An 18,468-nucleotide genomic window follows, 5' to 3' on the forward strand; every position below is an offset into this window, starting at 1 on the left:
ATTGAGTATTTAAAGGCCCTACTTCACTACAGATTTAAACTGTATTTTAACATCTCAACTTCATGTCAAAGAAGTTTAGAGTTGCATTCTGTCACAAGGAATCATTATTTCTCATTGAAAGTTCTCTTTATCAAGCTATCTACTCCATTATTTTGGAATCATGTCAGTCAAGATGGCTATAATCCAAGTTATGCTGTTGTGTTAACACAGTCTGATGCATCTGGGTTCTCCAAATATATGCTCTCTGTAATTTTCCTCAACAAGTGTTTGACATACTAAAACTGATAATGTCAAAATGCTTCATGTTGCCTCACAATCTCAATTGCAATAGTGGAAAAAAGTCTTAGTCCATGCAGAGTGCATGCACCAAACCCTCTTCCAACTAGTTCAAATGTAGACCAAGACTGTATGGACTGAGATAAAGTGAAGAGGTGTGTACATGAAGATGAAGCTCCTCTTTGAAGAGCTGCACGCCTCCCCCAAAGTCATTGCATTTCATAGTGTTCTGTAATGGTTTTCTAACTTATTGTCTCATGATTTCAGTGTTTCTTCTTCCTAAAGAAAAAAATAATTTTGATGGAGGCATAAGATGAGTATTTTTAAAAAATTACCTGTTAAAAGTATTGCTCATTTCTTATAAAAAAATGTTAGACTGTGTCTTAGCTAAATGAAATAGCTAGGATAACGCTAATCTTTATTAATGGCTCCTCAATAAATTGTTATTGATGCAGTCAGGCCTATGTTAATTATAACAGAATGACATTTTTAAAATTCCAGTTCTTTTATACCCTGGAATTGTATCTATAGGATCTATTTGTTTGTTCTTGCTATCTTCAAAGTTACAAAATCTGCTGTTCATTTTGTAGCAGGCACCTGCCAATGGTTGATCAGCTTGGCGACACACTTCCTGTTATAAGGCCACAGCTCCTTGAAATGAGATTTATGCAAACTTGGCTACTCTGATGTCACACTGGGCTGTAACAGTTTGAAAACTATCTATGCTCTACAGAGGCTTGGAGAAATCAGGAACTTACCATACATCTAAAGAGAGACCTCACCTTAGAATTCTTGAGAGAATCTATAAAAAGTGATTAAGCCCAGAATTAAAAAAAAAACCAAAACCTTAATCACTACAAAGGGTCTTCAAAGAATCCCAGGAATTTTGTTTCATGTTTTTATTTTTTTTCTTTCGTTTGATGTCTTTTCAAAAAGCTGGATAACTCAAATTAGAATATTAGTTCACAAAGAAATTGGCTGAATGTTACAGGCTTGCAAAATGGAAGGCTTTTCCCTCATTTCCCCTGTGAGTATGTGAATTAATTATGGTTTTGCCTTTCTGCCTTCGCCAACGGAATTGATTTGCTGTTGAAGATTGCTGTATTTCTGGTACTCATAATTCTTAAAGTTTTTGTGGTGGTGCCTATTGAATGGGAAGTTAGTATTTCCTCTCTCATACTCTTTATCTCTTTCTGTTTTCACTGATAAGGCACTGTTATTATTTTAAGGCTTTAGTAAGTTGATAAAGTTTATTAAGAAATCTGGCTTTGTGGTTGAAACACACATTTATGGCTTCATAATATCTGGCTATAACATGAAGGGTAGCAGATAGGTGTGGCCAGTATATTCATTTATCTCCCAATTCAGTTTTCTCAACAATTTCAATTTAGGATAAAAAAGAAATAATTTCCCTGCCCAGATTAATTGAATGGAATATTCAGGATAATTTTTGTTGGTTAAAAAATGAAATGCTAGAATACTGTAACAATCTAGAGTCTGGACTCTTCCTTTTCTGAAGATATCCCGGTTACTGAATCAATTAATATGGCAGCTTTATCATTTTCAAAGACTTTCACATATAAATTTAATTGAGAAACATGTATATATTTGATCAAAAGCAAGAGGTAGATTCTACAAGTGTTGGATATAGCCGAGAAACAATCAGACAGAACTATGTCTCATTGTAATCTATTTGTCCCATTTCTAAAGACAATTTCTTTAGAGCTAGTTCAGTCATGGATCATGTTTTCTTGTACATAATGGTGCATCTTTTTTCAGGTAATTCTATAAACTTTGATTTATCTTATGGTTTGATATATAATGGAATGGTTAACCAAGAACAGCAGAGTAAATGAACATACATCATGTATTCAATTTGCATGTTTAGTTATAGTTGGAAGAGTTTGATATTACTTAGGATGTGAGTAAAACAAAATATCTATTGTTTTGAAAAGTCCTTGAAAATTATCATTCTCTATGGCCATGGTCTTAAGACATTTACTTCCGAGTAAATCCCCTTACTTAGAACTTTAATTTTAGTAAGTTGGTAGGTTTACGTTATAACTGATTTGACTATGCAAATCCTATCTGCCTATACCTAATATTTAATTATAGTATGTTGAGATATGGGTGTATTTCATGAATATTAAGACCCAGGAATGTGCACATGCATGATTCTTCATGTTGTCTATATTTTTGTCTGAGTATTTTTTGAGTATTTTTGTATGTAATCTTAGTACTGAAACTATATATATATATGCTCACTTATAGTTTCTTCCAACTTAAGTAGTATCTGTGTATTTTAATATGGCATGGAATTTAATGTAACATGGAATTTAACAAAAATATATATGCATTTTCTTCCAACTTAAGTAGTGTATGTATTGTAAATATGGCACTGTAGAATGGAATTTAACAAAAAATGTACATGCAGTTAAGTTTAAAGTTTTTCATTGTCTTTACAAATATGAAATAGTTAAGGGCTTTTTTGTATATCACCCTTCAAAACAGATGAGAGCACAATTCTTTGTCATATTCTTAGATGTCTTAACAAACAGGAAGATTATACACTAAATCAATTAAGCCAGTATTGTAATGTCTTTCTATCATGATATCAAATTCAGATCCTTCCTGTATCAAAATGTGGAATGATTGTTACCAAGCTCACATTAACCACCATTCCAGTTTATAAGGGTGTTACATCTACTGAGAGGGCAGTCCCAAAGAATAATAATGACAATATGGGAATTTATCTGCCTGATGAATTTGTCTAATGAACAATCTTATTTCATTCCCAATCTCCATCTCCTTGCAGTTTTATGAATGTTTACATAGCTTCTGGACTGCATACTCATATATGGTATTCATTTCTATGTCTTTAGGTTTGTGCAATTTAGGTCTAATCCAATTTAGATCTAATCTAATTTTTATTTGATTTGGAAAATAGATCTGTTCAAATCAAATCCAGATGGAACAATATATATTAGACTTACATGATTTGAAATATATATGTAGTAAATATGCAGTATTCAGTTTAGTTAAATATTAACCTGTGGCATCTACATTAATATGGAGATAAAAGATTTTTCACCATTTTGAAGAAATGTAATCTTTTTTTACTGAATGTTATGCCTTGATGAATATTTACTGGTAAATTGCATTGAATTAATTGGGACTTACTTTCTGGTAAATAAGCTTAGTTTAGGCTGTGAGAAAGAAGCCGTGGCCAAAATGGAATTTAAGTAGAATCTTTTAAAATGTGTATTTCTTTTTCATCTTTTAAGTGTAAATCTTCAGACTTCTTATAATGTTTACAAACTCCTCATTACTTTATCTCCTATTATAGAAATGTAGCCAGAAAGAATTTTTTAAAAAAACAGAAATTATATTATTGATGGTCATCAGTCAGCCAGATGTTTAGACTGGATTTGGCCCTTCTATCCATCTATTGAGTTTTTCCCAAGGATCCGAGATAAGGAGATGCGGTTGTTTAATGATATTAAAGGTAATCATTGCAGAATGCAAGCTGTTCCAAATAAGGCTGCCTTTTGCAATTGACAGTTATTTCTATTAGTCAGAAAGAGCTCAACAACAACAACAACAAAACTGATATATTTACAGTTGTTGTTAGTTGCGAAGTCGTGTCCGACCCATCACGACCCTATGGACAATGTTCCTCCAGGCCTTCCTGTCCTCTACCATCTTCTGGAGTCCATTTAAGCTCACGCCTACTGCTTCAGTAACTCCATCCAGCCACCTCATTCTCTGTCGTCCCCTTCTTCTATTGCCCTCAATCTTTCCCAGCATTAGGCTCTTCTCCAGTGAGTCCTTCCTTCTCATTAGGTGGCCAAAGTATTTGAGTTTTAGCTTCAGGATCTGGCCTTCTAAAGAGCAGTCAGGGTTGATCTCCTCTAGGACAGACTGGTTTGATCACCTTGCAGTCCAAGGGACTCGCAGGAGTCTTCTTCAGCACCAGAGTTCAAAGGCCTCAATTGTTTGGCGCTCAGCCTTTTTTATGGTCCAACTTTCACTGCCATACATTGCAACTGGGAAGACCATAGCCTTGACTATACGCACCTTTGTTGACAGGGTGATGTCTCTGCTTTTTAGTGTGCTGTCTAGATTTGCCATGGGTTTCCTCCCGAGGAGCAAGCGTCTTTTAATTTCTTGGCTACAGTCCCCATCTGCAGTGATCTTGGAGCCCAGGAAAATAAAATCTGTCACTACCTCCATTTCTTCCCCATCTGTTTGCCAGGAACTGAGAGGGCCGGATGCCATGATCTTGGTTTTCTTAATGTTTAGTTTCAACCCAACTTTTGCACTCTCCTTCTTCACTCGCAACAAGAGACTCTTCAGTTCCTCTTCACTTTCTGCCATATTTACAGTACTCTGGTTAATTGCATAGTCAGCCAGATGTTTAGACTGGATTTGGCACTTCTATCCACCTAGCGAGTGTTTGATTAACACCTGTGATAGGCAGATTATTATTATTATCTGTTTGCAACAACCTGAAGTCACAACTGCCAATTCTTTAGCTGGTGTTGACCTTCATACACATTGAGTTCTCCCCAGTAACCTAGGATGTCATAAATGTATTGGTATAGTACATGTGCACATCCAAGCAGTGTGATCTTTTGCAATTTGCAGATAGAAATTTTGTCAATGCACATATTTTCTAAGTACTCTCCAAGATTTTTTGGCATGGCATCCAATGTGCCGATAACCACTGGGACCACCACGGCTGGTTTATGCCACAATCTTTCAATTTCTACTTTCAGGTTTTGATACTTAATCTGTTCTCCAATTCTTTATCTTTGGTTCTGCTACCCTGGCATTGCCACATCATTTATCCTTACTTTTTTCTTTTTGACCACAGTTATATCTGGTGTGTATTGAGCCAAGACTTTATCAATCTGTATTCGGAGATCCCACAATGTTTTAAATTGCTTTTTTTTTACTATTTTTCAACTATACAGTATATTCCCAGCAATTTCTGCTTCTTTGCACAATCTGCACTTTTGATGATATTTTTTTTCAATTCTGGCCTTGACTGCTTTAATTTGAATAGTTTGTTCTTGCTTAGCCTTAAACCTTCCATTTCTTTTCATAACGTTCCAGTTGTAAGCTATTGCCAGGTTTTATTTTCATCTACTTTCCCCTTCAATCTTTTGTAGAAGCTGATTGTGTAATGTTTTTCCTTGCCAGCATTCTGTTCATGTTTCTATTACATTATTTCAATATTATTTTTTTGTTTCCTGTACATTTAGTAAGTTCCACTTTTTAACTTTCATCAATGCTATCTTTTACATAGTTAGCTGACAATGCATGCTTTTCTTCTTGTACAATTTTTGTTAATAATTATTATTATTATCATTATGTTATTCCATTCACCCACTCACACTTGTTGCTATTTGTGAATGGCTGCCCTCAGGGATATTCAGCATACTCAAGTGTGTGCCAGGGGTTAAAACATTATGTTTATATGACTATCTGGTACACATGTAGAAATGACAATCCATGTAATTATAAAACGTAATGCTAAAAATTGTACACAGCTTGATACTGAAAATATAATATTCTATGGATAACAAGTCTTCATGCAGTGAAAACCTAGAACATTATTGCTGAGAAGATATACACTTATTAAAAATATGCAAATATAATACCCTTCAAGGATGGCTGCTTCTGTACTAACCAAGATGACCAGAAAATCAAGTTTCCATCCTTTACATTTTAAAAACAGCCTAAAGAAGAAAGGGAGGAAGCCCCTCTTTTTGGCATATTCTTTCTGAAGTAGAAAGTTATTACCGAAAGGGAAAAATTGTGGCTTCTCAGTTTAGAAAAAAATCCTTAAACTACAGAAGGGTTTATAGAATTATGAATGGTGTAATGCTAATAGACAGCTGTATTTCACTCTCATAACACCACATCTTAGGTTACCCAATGAAACTGATTAGCAATAATATGTTCTTATTTTTTATTGAGTTAAGTGGCCCAATTGGTTTTAAAGTTAAGAGTTTGGACGTTATCGCTATTTGAAATATGAGAAATATAATTCTGCTGGACTTTTAATTTTAGAATAATGTTAAAGAGACTTGCCTTTTTAAGACTAATTGGAATGAGTTTACTAATTTTGCAAAATAAATATAAATGTATTTAGCCCACATTAGGAGATTCACATAGGCTAATTTTATCACATTTCATTATTTTATAATATATATTAACTGTCTAGGTCAGACATGTCAAACTCACAATGTCACGTGACGTCGCGCGACGTATCGGAACTTTTTCCTTTGCCGGCAATGGGATGGGCGTGGTTTCTCCGTGATGCTCCGGCCCGCGGGCCAGCAGTTTGACACCCCTGGTCTAGGTAGATTGAGACAATTGCTTTAATCATACATTGTGTGATGCTGTTGGCAGTTATATAGTCTTCTTTAGAAAAACAAGTTCTTCCTCACTTATGTTTGTATGTATGTATGCATTTATTTATCTATTTGTTTTAAGAACATATGCAGCTACCTATATATACCATGTTCCAGAGCAGCTCATAGCAACCAATAAAAACAACACAAAAATACATTGTATCCTCCCATCAAGATGCCAAAACCACCCATAATGTTGACTGTGACTCAACCTCATCCTAGCCTAATGTTTCAAGAAAGCGTTTAGGTGTTCATGGTCTTCTGGAAGATTAAAAGCATAGGGGCCCCCAAAGTCTTAGGTGTGAAGCTATTTCAAAGGGCTAGGGTGGCTATAGACAAGCCATGCCTCCAAGGTCCCATTAGGCCCCACTTATTGTCACTTTGGAAGATAGTCACGATCAGGATACATTAGCATAAAGAACAATGTCTTGTGGTGGTCTCTGTAGACTCTGTTTTATGTTAGTATCGCCATGTTTCATAATCTGATATTTCATAACAGAAATCTGCTATTTTTGTCTAATGATAAGTATAATTCTTAAGAACACAGCTTGATTATATGAAATAGCTCTCACAGATTACCTTTGTATAAGTACAAAATGAAAGTAAACTTGTCAAATTATTATCATCATCATTTTCATGGTCAACATGGCTATCCTAATGCTATCCTAATACAGAAAGGCTACCCTGAACTCTAAGATAACCTGTCCTCAACCTTTCATCTGCACTTCTGATCATAATTATCCAAAATTAGAACCATGTTTTGTGTGACTTTAAGGTGGGAAATACATAGGGTGACCAATAAAATAGACTTACCATAGTTTAAAAAATACCTACACAAAAATAAGTGTGCTCCAAAAATCCAGGAGAGGGGGACCAGAAAAATTGCTCATCCTATTAGACCATTTCTTTAAAACATTAAGGGAGTAATTCCTATCCACTAAAGCATTATCTTCTCTTTAACTGTAGAACACAAAGAAATTTAACCAGTACAATTCATCCTGAAATTGGGATACAGGAACTGGCTTTGGTTTGCTTACCCAGTTGTATTTAATAAGCCACAAATGGTTGGGTTTGCACAATTACACTAAAGGCATTTTTATGTAATATAGTGGTAAGGAATTCTTGGTGGATCAGACAATGATCTCATGGAAGTAGGGTGAGATCTACCATGTTCAGGGATATTTTCCACACTTCTCTGGCCAACTGTCTTCTTCTTCCAGGACATAAATCTCTTTATTCCCACAGACTGTCTCTGGATTCACCATGTCAATGGTTAATTATTTACCACAATATTATATTTTAACATACTTAGGTGTGATATTTAGTTTTCTTGCTTCAAACATGAAAATACTTCAAGATTGCTCTGGCTGGAAGAATCTACACAATGCCTAGTGATTATAAGCTGAATCTCTGATGAAGTTTTCTAGATTTTTCTCCTGCTGTCATATTATCTTTAATTGAAACTATTTTTAATTTAAGTAGTTGATTTTTCTCATAAACTTGTTAATATTCACATGGAATCTACATGGTTTCATGAGGTCATCTTTTTCTTCAGCAGCAATATTTTAAATTGATTGATTGAATGATAGTAGTTTTGGGCAGCTTCTAGAAGATGACCATAAAAGAAAATGAAATGCTTCTGGTGTATCGGTACTAAATCAGGAGCTTGGGAATCTGCCTTGTAGATGGAAACAAAAAAACCCCACTTTTTCGACATGCTGATCAAATTAAAAGCACAGTGATAGAAAACAAAATACTTAAAACTAATGGTAGAATACAAATAACATGAATAAACAAACCTCATCACTTCAGAATTTGTGAAGTAGATTCTGTAGGCTTATGAAAGGACATTTAACATAATCTTTCAACCCTTTCTTAAAACCATACAGTTATTTTGTAATTCTTTCCAAGGAAATGAGGTTAGGCCTGTCCGTTAAACCAGCCTCAGCTGCACATCACGGGAGTCTGGTTGGTATTTCTGAATCATCTACTAGAGAACATTTATATTATAATAAAATAGGATTTATTTCTGAAATAATGTGAACTACAAGATAGATAGATAGATAGATAGATAGATAGATAGATAGATAGATAGATAGATAGATAGATAGATAGATAGATATAGATATGGATATAGACAGTGCTTTTTTTGTAAAAGAAAAAGGTGCCGGAACTCACACATGTCATACAACCCACCTTGCCTACTCTAGAAGGTTCTATCCAAAAAAGGTGCCGGAACTCCGTTCTGAGCATTCTATGAGAAAAAAAGCCCTGGATATAGAGATAGAGATAGAGATAGAGATAGAGATAGATAGATAGATAGATAGATAGATAGATAGATAGATAGATAGATAGATAGATAGATCAGCTCCCTATAATAAACTTATGGACTGGTTACATATATACATGACAATTTACTACATATAAATCAACATTTAAATATCTGATGCTAATTTTCATCTATTAAGAAATTCTTGAATATTACTTTAATAATAGCAACTTTTCATCACCAGTATTTGTACTTTTTCATCAGTATAAAGAATTAAACAGATACTGTAATCATAGTAAAAAAAACCTAAGGTAATGATGTCATTTCTGAGTTCTATAAACTCCCAGGATTTGAACTGGACACCTAACATCAGAACCATCATTAAAAAGGCACAACAAAGAACGCTCTTCCTGCGTCAACTCAGAAAGTTCAGACTGCCCCAGCAGCTGCTGATACAATTTAACGGAGGAATTACTGAGTCTGTCATTTGTTCTTCTATAACTGTCTGGTTTGGTACAGCAACCAAACAGGACAGGTACAGACTTCAACGGATAGTTAGGACTGCAGAAAAAAAATCACCCTGCCTTCCATTGAGGACCTGTATAATGCACAGGTCAGAAAGAGGACTGATAAAATAATCTACAGACCCCTCACATTGTGGACATAACCTGCTTGAACTCCTCCCCTCAGGATGCTGCTCTAGGATATTAATAGCATGACAAAATAGACACAAAGACAGCTTTTTCCCTCGTGCTGTTATACTGCTGAGGACTTAATTCCCACAGTACTGTCTTATGTCTAGGGATATTTACCCATGTAGTGTGGCCGTATTATTATTATCCTTCTCATCTTTTCTATTATCTTCTCCTATTGGTATCTTATGATTATATTACTTTGTTGTTTGTATGTACACTGAGAGTTTATGCACCGGACACAAATTTCTTGGGTGTCCAATCACACTTGGCCAATAAAGTATAAAGTATTCTATTCTAAAGTAATTTATTCATAGATAAAATTCTACGGTTTCCTAACATAGTCACATCTAGATATATTGTAGTTTACTGATTTTTTTCTCACTTGCTAGGAATTTTGAGAACTCAGAATAATACAGAATAACAGAGTTGGAAGGGACCTTGGAGGACTTCTTCAAATTTATCTAATTCCAATTTATTTATTTCCAATTTATCTAATTCCAGTTTATCTAATTCCAATTTAATTGGTGCCACCAAACAAGAAAAACAGGATTCAATAGATCCAAGCTGTAGGTACTAGAACTAATTATTTAGGGACAGGATTTGTTAGAAGATTTGTACAAGACTGAGTTTTGTGTCATAGTTCAAAGGTAGGTAAAGAGGTACCCAAACATTTTTCCTACTACTACCAGGTTCCCTGTTCATGGGATTTATTTTTTATTATTTTTTTTTAAAAAAATGGCAAATAGTCATGGCAAAACAAAACATCTGTTTTTACCATCATCGCATTTCCAGGTTCTATGGAAGTCTGGTTAAATCAGGATTTGTCAGCCTTGGCAACTTCCAAATGTGCAGACAAATTAAAAATAGCAGGATTTGCAACTGGTTGTTTTATTTGAAATAAGGCTCACTTCTCTGAATAAAAGAAAGATAACTAGGAAGGTGAAAAATAACTTCAGGGGCTAGAAGAGATTGTGAGAAGAAACCTAAGCAGTTTGGTATAGATTAAATGGATGTGTTGTGAATATGCAACCTCTCTATTGCATCAATTTTGTAAAAGTGCCCGTAATATACTTTCAAATGTGCCCAGAAAACCAAAATCTAGATCTACTTTCCCTGCTTCATGTATTTAAGAGGAACTTTAATCAATACTGTTATAGTCTGGCCCAAAGGTAGTTTATTATTCCAATGTATATAGTATTTTAAAGACTGGATCATAATTTAAGACCTTTCTCATAAGAAAAGAATATCTCACAGGCCCAAGATGTTTCTGCTCCTCAGTGAGAGGAACAATAAGAAATCCTTTTTTAAAAAAACCAAAAAGTGGAAAGTGTTAAAATTTAAAACAACATATGAACAGCAATACCTGTCATAGACAATTATTGTTATCAAGGAAGTTCCTTTTATGTGAGAAAGGTATAATGACTCCTCACACCAGAATTGCAGGGGCATCAGAACTGAACTGAATCTGGGGAACAGTTCAGGAAGTTGGTGCAACAATTTGAGGCCAAAAACCACACTAACTAACATTTATTTTGTAATAGAAAAAAGAAAGTAAAATCACAAAGATAGCAGAGGAGACCCAGAAACAAAACTGTATTTCAACAGGAGACCTTCTGGACAGAGTATATTCTTCAAATACTATGCCCTTTCATACCACGAATGGCAGATGGCACTTTGTTACTTATGGTAAAAGCTACCCATAAAGGGATATGGGTCAAGCTAACCTTTCCATTTCAGTTGCATTATTCTTTCAATGCAAACAGGAGCGGTTAAATAAGTCAGATATTTACTGGATAGGAAAAAAAGAATGCAAGCCTTTTCTTCCTGACAACTGCCTAATGAAAATCCTTCATCCCAGAAGAAAGCTGCCACAAAGAAGGGTGGGTGGGTGTCAACTTATTTTCCAAAACACCTGAAGGCAGGACAAGCAATGGATGGAAACTAATCAAGGAGAGAACCAACTTAGAACTAAGGAGAAATTTCCTGACAATTGGAACAAGTAATCACTTGTCTCCAGACGTTGTGGGTGTTCCAACACCAGAGATTTTAAAGAAGAGATTGGACAACATTTGGACTAGAAGACCTCCAAGGTCCCTTCCAATTCTGTTATTCTGTTATTTTGTTAATTTCTCATTATATTTGTTGTGAAAGGAAAATTCCATCTATTTTAAGTATATAAGAAAACTTCTGTTGGATCATTAGACCAATATTCAGTTAATTAAATGTTCTTCAACAGTAGTCAGCTAGGTCTCTGGGAGTCTGTGGCAGACATATTGCTGTTTGGTTGTTTGCTGGTTTAATGTAATACTTCCTGATGAAATGAAGGCCAGTAATACCATTATTATTCTAGGCTGGAAATTAACAGTGCAAATCATATCACTTGTTGCCTATTGGCGTATGTATTGGAAATATTCATAAATAAGGATATATTTTAAAAATTGTCTATCATGCCAATGATCTTTCAAGAAGCTCACTGAAGAGTTTAGCTTGTTAGATTAATTTCTAGGATCTTTGCCTCCTATACAGTACTGAGAACATAGCATATAACACATGATATATTTATCTTAGCTCCACGTCATATTTTCAAATAAACACAATAGGCCCAGTGCCTACAAATATTTCAAGGGCCTGTGAAAAAGTTTTAAATTATAAAAATGTGAAAAGTAACAGTAAAAAAATGTATCTCCTAAAATTAAATACGTTTAAGATATTATTAGTGCTTTATTATGTACCGGTATAAATGTACTGGGACTTAGTGAAGAATACGGAGAATCTACCTATCTGGCAAGAAAATCATGAGTGGGCAGGGCCTTTGCTGTTGTGGCCCCCATTTTGTGGATCGCTTTACAACCAGAAGTTGCCTTTTGCTGTCTAATATTTTATAAAGCAAAAAGTTCTGTTTTTTCAAAGAGAGTTAAATAATTTGTAACATGCATCTTAGAAAGTGGTTCATTTTTATCATTATGGTGCTAAGTTCTTTTCTACTTATCTTTATTTGTATTATTATTATTACCCTATTTTAAATCAGAATCTACCAATTGGGAAGCGTTACAAAAATTACAGAGAAAGAAACAAATATTCTGATTTTTATATTCATTTGATAAATTACAATATTTTTAACAATGCAGAGTACAGTATTGTTATTTTGCACAATATACTATTTTGCCTTTTTTTTCTCAAATGATATGTCCATGCCAGGATGACCCATTTTTGAAAGCAAAGGATTTGCTGAGTGCACTAGACCAGAGGTCCCCAATCTTTTGAGTTTTTTCTGTGGACCGGAGGGGGCGTGGCTTCATGTACTGCCTGCATCCCGCAGATGGGGTTTTGCTTGTTTGCATGGACCAGTTTCTGGTGTGCCATGGCTCAGTGCCAGTCCACGGACCGGGGATTGGGGACCCCTGCGCTAGACAAGCAGACCTGTGACACATTGGACCTCTGAATTAGCTACTACTAATTTCAGAAGTATTATGTCCCAATAATCCAAATGTTCAGAATATGCAAACTGCAACTTCACATTTTCTGCAGATCCAACAGCAAATAGAACTTCAATACCATTAGCTTGAGCTACATTGTCCTATTGCTTTGCTTTCTCTGATTACATGATGCTGTTCAAAGAGAAAATATGTATCTTCCTCCAGTATACTTCCTGATAGTACACTTCTAGTTTTGACATTAAAAGCCTCTGTCTGGATGAGCCCATATAATCCACAACAGTTGACCACAAAGCCATTAAAAGAAAGCAGCAAACAACTTTAAGACCCCTTTCCAATTTCCATTTCTCTGACTCTTTCAGAATCAAATGACGTTTTCTTCCAACACAACATAAACGCCAAAAGAAGAAAAAAAACTATGCAATACCTTGAAGAAAAATAAGTTGCAATATGTAATAGATATAAGCAAACACTCTTTTGGAAAACTCTATTTTTATTCTTAGGCGATACTGATTTCCAGGCCATTTTTGAAGTGGTCCAAAAGCTTTCAAGAAATAAATCATCTAGAATAGCAAGGGGATCTCAGTGTTGCAAACTATTTTAGTGAAGTTTGTAGAATACTGAGTTGGCATGGTCTGGAAAGAAAATTGACTCTTTCATCTCCAGAATTAAATATTTTAGAAATCTCTTCTATATATTTAGACTGAAATCCATACTATATAATTTGACTGGCACCGATTATTTTCACAGTAAATCCCTATCAACAGTTTATGATGGCTTTTCCTATGTGGAGTGTTCATATCGTGTTGGAGTAGAACTCTTTCATCTGTCAGGCTAACAGTAAAAAGGACTCTAGGTTGGAACAGTCTATTTTGGAATTTGGTCCATATGCTCAGTAAAAATCAGCACATCATAGCATCATGGAGGAACTGAAAGGTAGCTTGGAAACCATCTAATTCATCCCTCTGAGCAGTGGAATTCTTTCTTAACAGCATCCTGACAGATGGCAATCAGCTTCTGATTATTTTGTGTCCTGTCTTTTGGAACAACTTTGAAGATTTCTGCCCCATTTTCTTATGCAAAAAGCCTTCAGATATTTGGAAGAAATCTATTGTGTAGTTTTAACACTCTCTCCTTCTTCAGGCTAAGCATACTTGACACATTCAACTATTCCTCAGAGGTTTTTCCTTTCAGATCACTTATCAATTTACTTGCTCTCCAAAATCAAAAGGGACCCAAAAACTTACTAAAATGGTTTCAGTTTCTATGGCTTCCACTCATCTTTTAAGGATTAAAAAAATGCTTCAATGTTTTCAGATTAAGGGCATTGTCTGGAAACTGGCTTTTCTATCTTCCATTCCTTCTGATTCCAGTATAAAATAATCTGAGATCAATGAGGTTATTTTAACTGTAGATTTGTTCTCCATCTTCCATTTTTCAATTCTTCTCATTTCTGTGGTAGCTTAGTAAATGGAACAGGGAGAAGGTGGATGTGAAGTAATTAGCAACAGACCAGCTGGAATTATCTGGTCTAGTCTGTATGTGTATTTGTTCATGGCCTATCAATTTCAGAGAGAGACAATGCCTTGAAATGGAAGTTCCCTGACCATGAAACTGAACTTTATGCAGAACTTAATGCAGGCCCTGGCTCCAATATTGTTTAATCAACAAGGGTCTCATCTCCACCAAAACACCAACTCAGGTGTTTTGGATTTATTTCTACTCATCAGAAGCCTTGGTGCATAATTAAGATCATCATCTAAGCAATGTATTTGACAGCAAGTCTACAAAAATATCTGAACTACGAAAAGAGATGCCATCACCCAACACATCATAGTCTTTCAGGTGCTTCATAATGCCTCTTCTTGAAGTCCCAGCTTGGCAGGTATACATACTGTAATTCACAATGCATGGCCTGTGGATTGCATTTCATTTCTTTGATAATAAGATTTACAGGTCAAGTAAGATATCTAACTGTTAGATATCAAGTAAGATATCTAACAGAGATATCTAATCATATCCCTGTTGAATATACAGTAGAGGTGACAAATAGATTTAAGGAATTAGATATGATAGACAGAGTGCCTGAAAAACTATGGACAGAGGTTCGCGACATTGTACAACAGGTAGCAACCAAAACCATCCCAAAGAAAAAGAAATGCAAGAAAGCAAAATGGCTGTCTGAGGAAGCTTTGGAAATAGCTGAGGAAAGGAGGGAAGCGAAAGGCAAGGGAGAAAAAGAAAGATACGCCCAATTGAATGCAGAATTCCAGAGAATAGCTAGAAGAGATAAGAATGCCTTCTTAAATGAACAGTGCAAAGAAATAGAAGAAAACAATAGAATAGGGAGCACCAGAGATCTTTTCAAGAAAATTGGAGAGATGAAGGGAACGTTTCATGCAAAAATGGGCATGATAAAGGACCAAAATGGCAGGGACCTAACAGAGGCAGAAGAGATTAAGAAGAGGTGGCAAAATTACACAGAAGAACTATACAAGAATGAGCTTAATGTCCCTGATAATCACAATGAGGTGGTCACTGATCTCGAGCCAGACATCCTAGAATGTGAAGTGAAGTGGGCCTTAGAAAAGCTGAGCAACAACAAAGCTAGTGGAGGTGACAGTATTCCAGCTGAGCTATTCAAAATCTTAAAAGATGATGCACTAAAAGTGCTACACTCAATTTGCCAGCAAATTTGGAGAACTCAACAGTGGCCACAGGATTGGAAAATATCAGTTTACATTCCAATTCCAAAGAAAGGCAGTGCCAAAGAATGTTCAAACTACCGCACCATTGCACTCATTTCTCATGCTAGTGAAGTTATGCTTAAAATCCTACAAGCTAGACTCCAGCAGTATGTGGACCGAGAACTACCAGAAGTACAGGCAGGATTTCGAAGAGGCAGAGGAACTAGAGATCAAATTGCCAACATACGTTGGATCATGGAGAAAGCTAGAGAGTTCCAGAAAGACATCTACTTCTGCTTCATTGACTATGCTAAAGCCTTTGATTGTGGGATCATAACAAACTGTGGCAAGTTCTTAAAGAGATGGGCATACCAGACCATCTTATTTGTCTCTTGAGAAACCTATATGCGGGCCAAGAAGCAACAGTGAGAACTGGACACGGAACCACTGATTGGTTCAAAATTGGGAAAGTAGTCCGGAAAGGCTGTATACTGTCGCCCTGCCTATTTAACTTATATGCAAAGCACATCATGAGAAAGGCAGGGTTAGAGGAATCATAGTTGGAATTAAGATTGCCGGAAGAAATATCAACTACCTAAGATATGCAGATGATACCACTCTAATGGCAGAAAGTGAAGAAGAACTAAAGAGCCTCTTGTTGCGGGTGAAGAAGGAGAGTGCAAAACTTGGGTTGAAACTTAACATTAAGAAAACCAAGATCATGGCATCCGGCCCTCTCAATTCCTGGCAAATAGATGGGGAAGAAATGGAGGTAGTGACAGATTTTATTTTCCTGGGCTCCAAGATCACTGCAGATGGGGACTGTAGCCAAGAAAGTAAAAGATGCTTGTTCCTGGGGAGGAAAGCAATGGCAAATCTAGACAGCACACTAAAAAGCTGAGACATCACCCTTTCAACAAAAGTGTGTATAGTCAAGGCTATGGTTTTCCCGGTTGCAATGTATGGCAGTGAAAGCTGGACCATAAAAAAGGCTGAGCGCCAAACAATTGAGGCCTTTGAACTATGGTGCTGGAGAAGACTCCTGCGAATCCCTTGGACTGCAAGGCAATCAAACCGGTCAGTCCTAGAGGAGATCAACCCTGACTGCTCTTTAGAAGGCCAGATCCTGAAGCTAAAACTCAAATACTTTGGCCACCTAATGAGAAGGAAGGACTCACTGGAGAAGAGCCTAATACTGGGAAAGATCGAGGGCAATAGAAGAAGGGGACGACAGAGAATGAGGTGGCTGGATGGAGTCACTGAAGCAGTAGGCGTGAGCTTAAATGGACTCCAGAAGATGGTGGAAGACAGGAAGGCCTGGAGGAACGTTGTCCATAGGGTCGCGATGAGTCGGACACGACTTCGCAGCTAACAACAACAAAAACAAGCAGCAGGAGGAACACTCCGGCCTGATGATGACGGATGGGATTTCGTCGAAACGTCGCCACAACTTTCTGAAGATGAAAGGAACGCGGGAAGAAACCCGAGACTCTAGATCTACATATATATATATATATATATATATATATATATATATATATATATATATATATATATATACATATATATATATATATACACACACACATACATATATATATACATACACATACACATACACACACACGCACACACACACACACGCACACACACACACACACACATATATATATATATTGGCACAAAAGATACTTTTGAGAGCAGTTAACAGAATTTCATTTTTAATCTGTGCCAGTGTGCCCACAGTAAAAAATGACAATAAAGGTTATCTTATCTAAATAATATCTGAGTTATATTGAAGCCCAGTTCTTTTTCCACATTAATGTGATGTGAAAGTGATCTCAGATAAGATATTTTTATTTCAATGGGGATATCTTAAGTTGCCTTCATAGGATTGTAGTGATATAGACATATTAGATATTTTTCCTCTTCTATGTATATTCAATTTGGCCTTTTAAATTACTTTAGGATGGATTTTATATATATATATATATATATATATATTAAAATGTGATAGCAAGAAAACCCCACTTGGAGTAATGGAAGGGGATTGTTCTAAAGTATTTCTTTGGCATAACATTTCTAAGGATTTGGTGAAAACCTAAACAAAGAACAGGACGTTCTATGACTATTGTTGGCTACATACAGGGAAAACTCTTTTTTGTTTGTTTATTTCTATCTGCCTTATACACAAATGCAAATATATTAATGTCTATCCAGAACTGTGGAACGGGGAGGGTCTCTTTCCAATACACAATCCTTATATGTCCACTTAGCAAAGGCAAAAGGAATTAAATTAATATGTCACCCATCTCACTATACAGAGCTTTCTCTTCAGTTGTAAACTGTTCAAATGTCTGACAAAGTCTTCTGTAGCTTGGTGTGAAGGCTTTTAAATGCAAGGAAAGACAATACTCTTTATCTCCAGAGTCACACATTCAGTCTGATTCTGGAAGCATCAGGCTTCCAATGACTCATAAATAGCTTTTATAATTATTTGTAGAGCCTCCACTACTGCTCTTGCTGCAACTATGTTCCTTGGAAGTGCTAATGACTGTCTGCAAGGTATTTATAAAGATTGCCAGGGTCAATGGAAGTAGTAGAAGTAAAGTGTAGACCATGATTCAAGGAAGAATCTAATTGATACTACAGATTTCCCAGAGATGAATCATTCAATCCATTTGG

The 18,468-nt window shown here is 35.8% G+C and overlaps 1 protein-coding gene across 2 annotated transcripts in view; it reads left to right on the forward strand.

Moving 5' to 3' along the window:
* Nucleotides 1-883: 883 nt before the first annotated feature.
* SPI1 (Spi-1 proto-oncogene) overlaps nucleotides 884-18,468 on the forward strand; it is a 34,391-nt gene continuing 16,806 nt past the window's right edge. Inside the window, exon 1 of one of the 2 annotated variants that reach the window (XM_083359437.1) lies at nucleotides 884-1,303. Coding sequence is in view for 1 of the 2 variants with exons in the window: in XM_083359436.1 (XP_083215562.1) it covers nucleotides 1,259-1,303 (45 nt within the window). In the remaining variant the exon portion in view is untranslated. The remainder of the gene's footprint in view (nucleotides 1,304-18,468) is intronic. The other variant, XM_083359436.1, reaches the window with a different exon arrangement.

Source organism: Vipera ursinii (assembly GCF_947247035.1).
Source record: "Vipera ursinii genome assembly, chromosome: 1".
Classification (NCBI taxonomy): Eukaryota; Metazoa; Chordata; class Lepidosauria; order Squamata; family Viperidae; genus Vipera; species Vipera ursinii.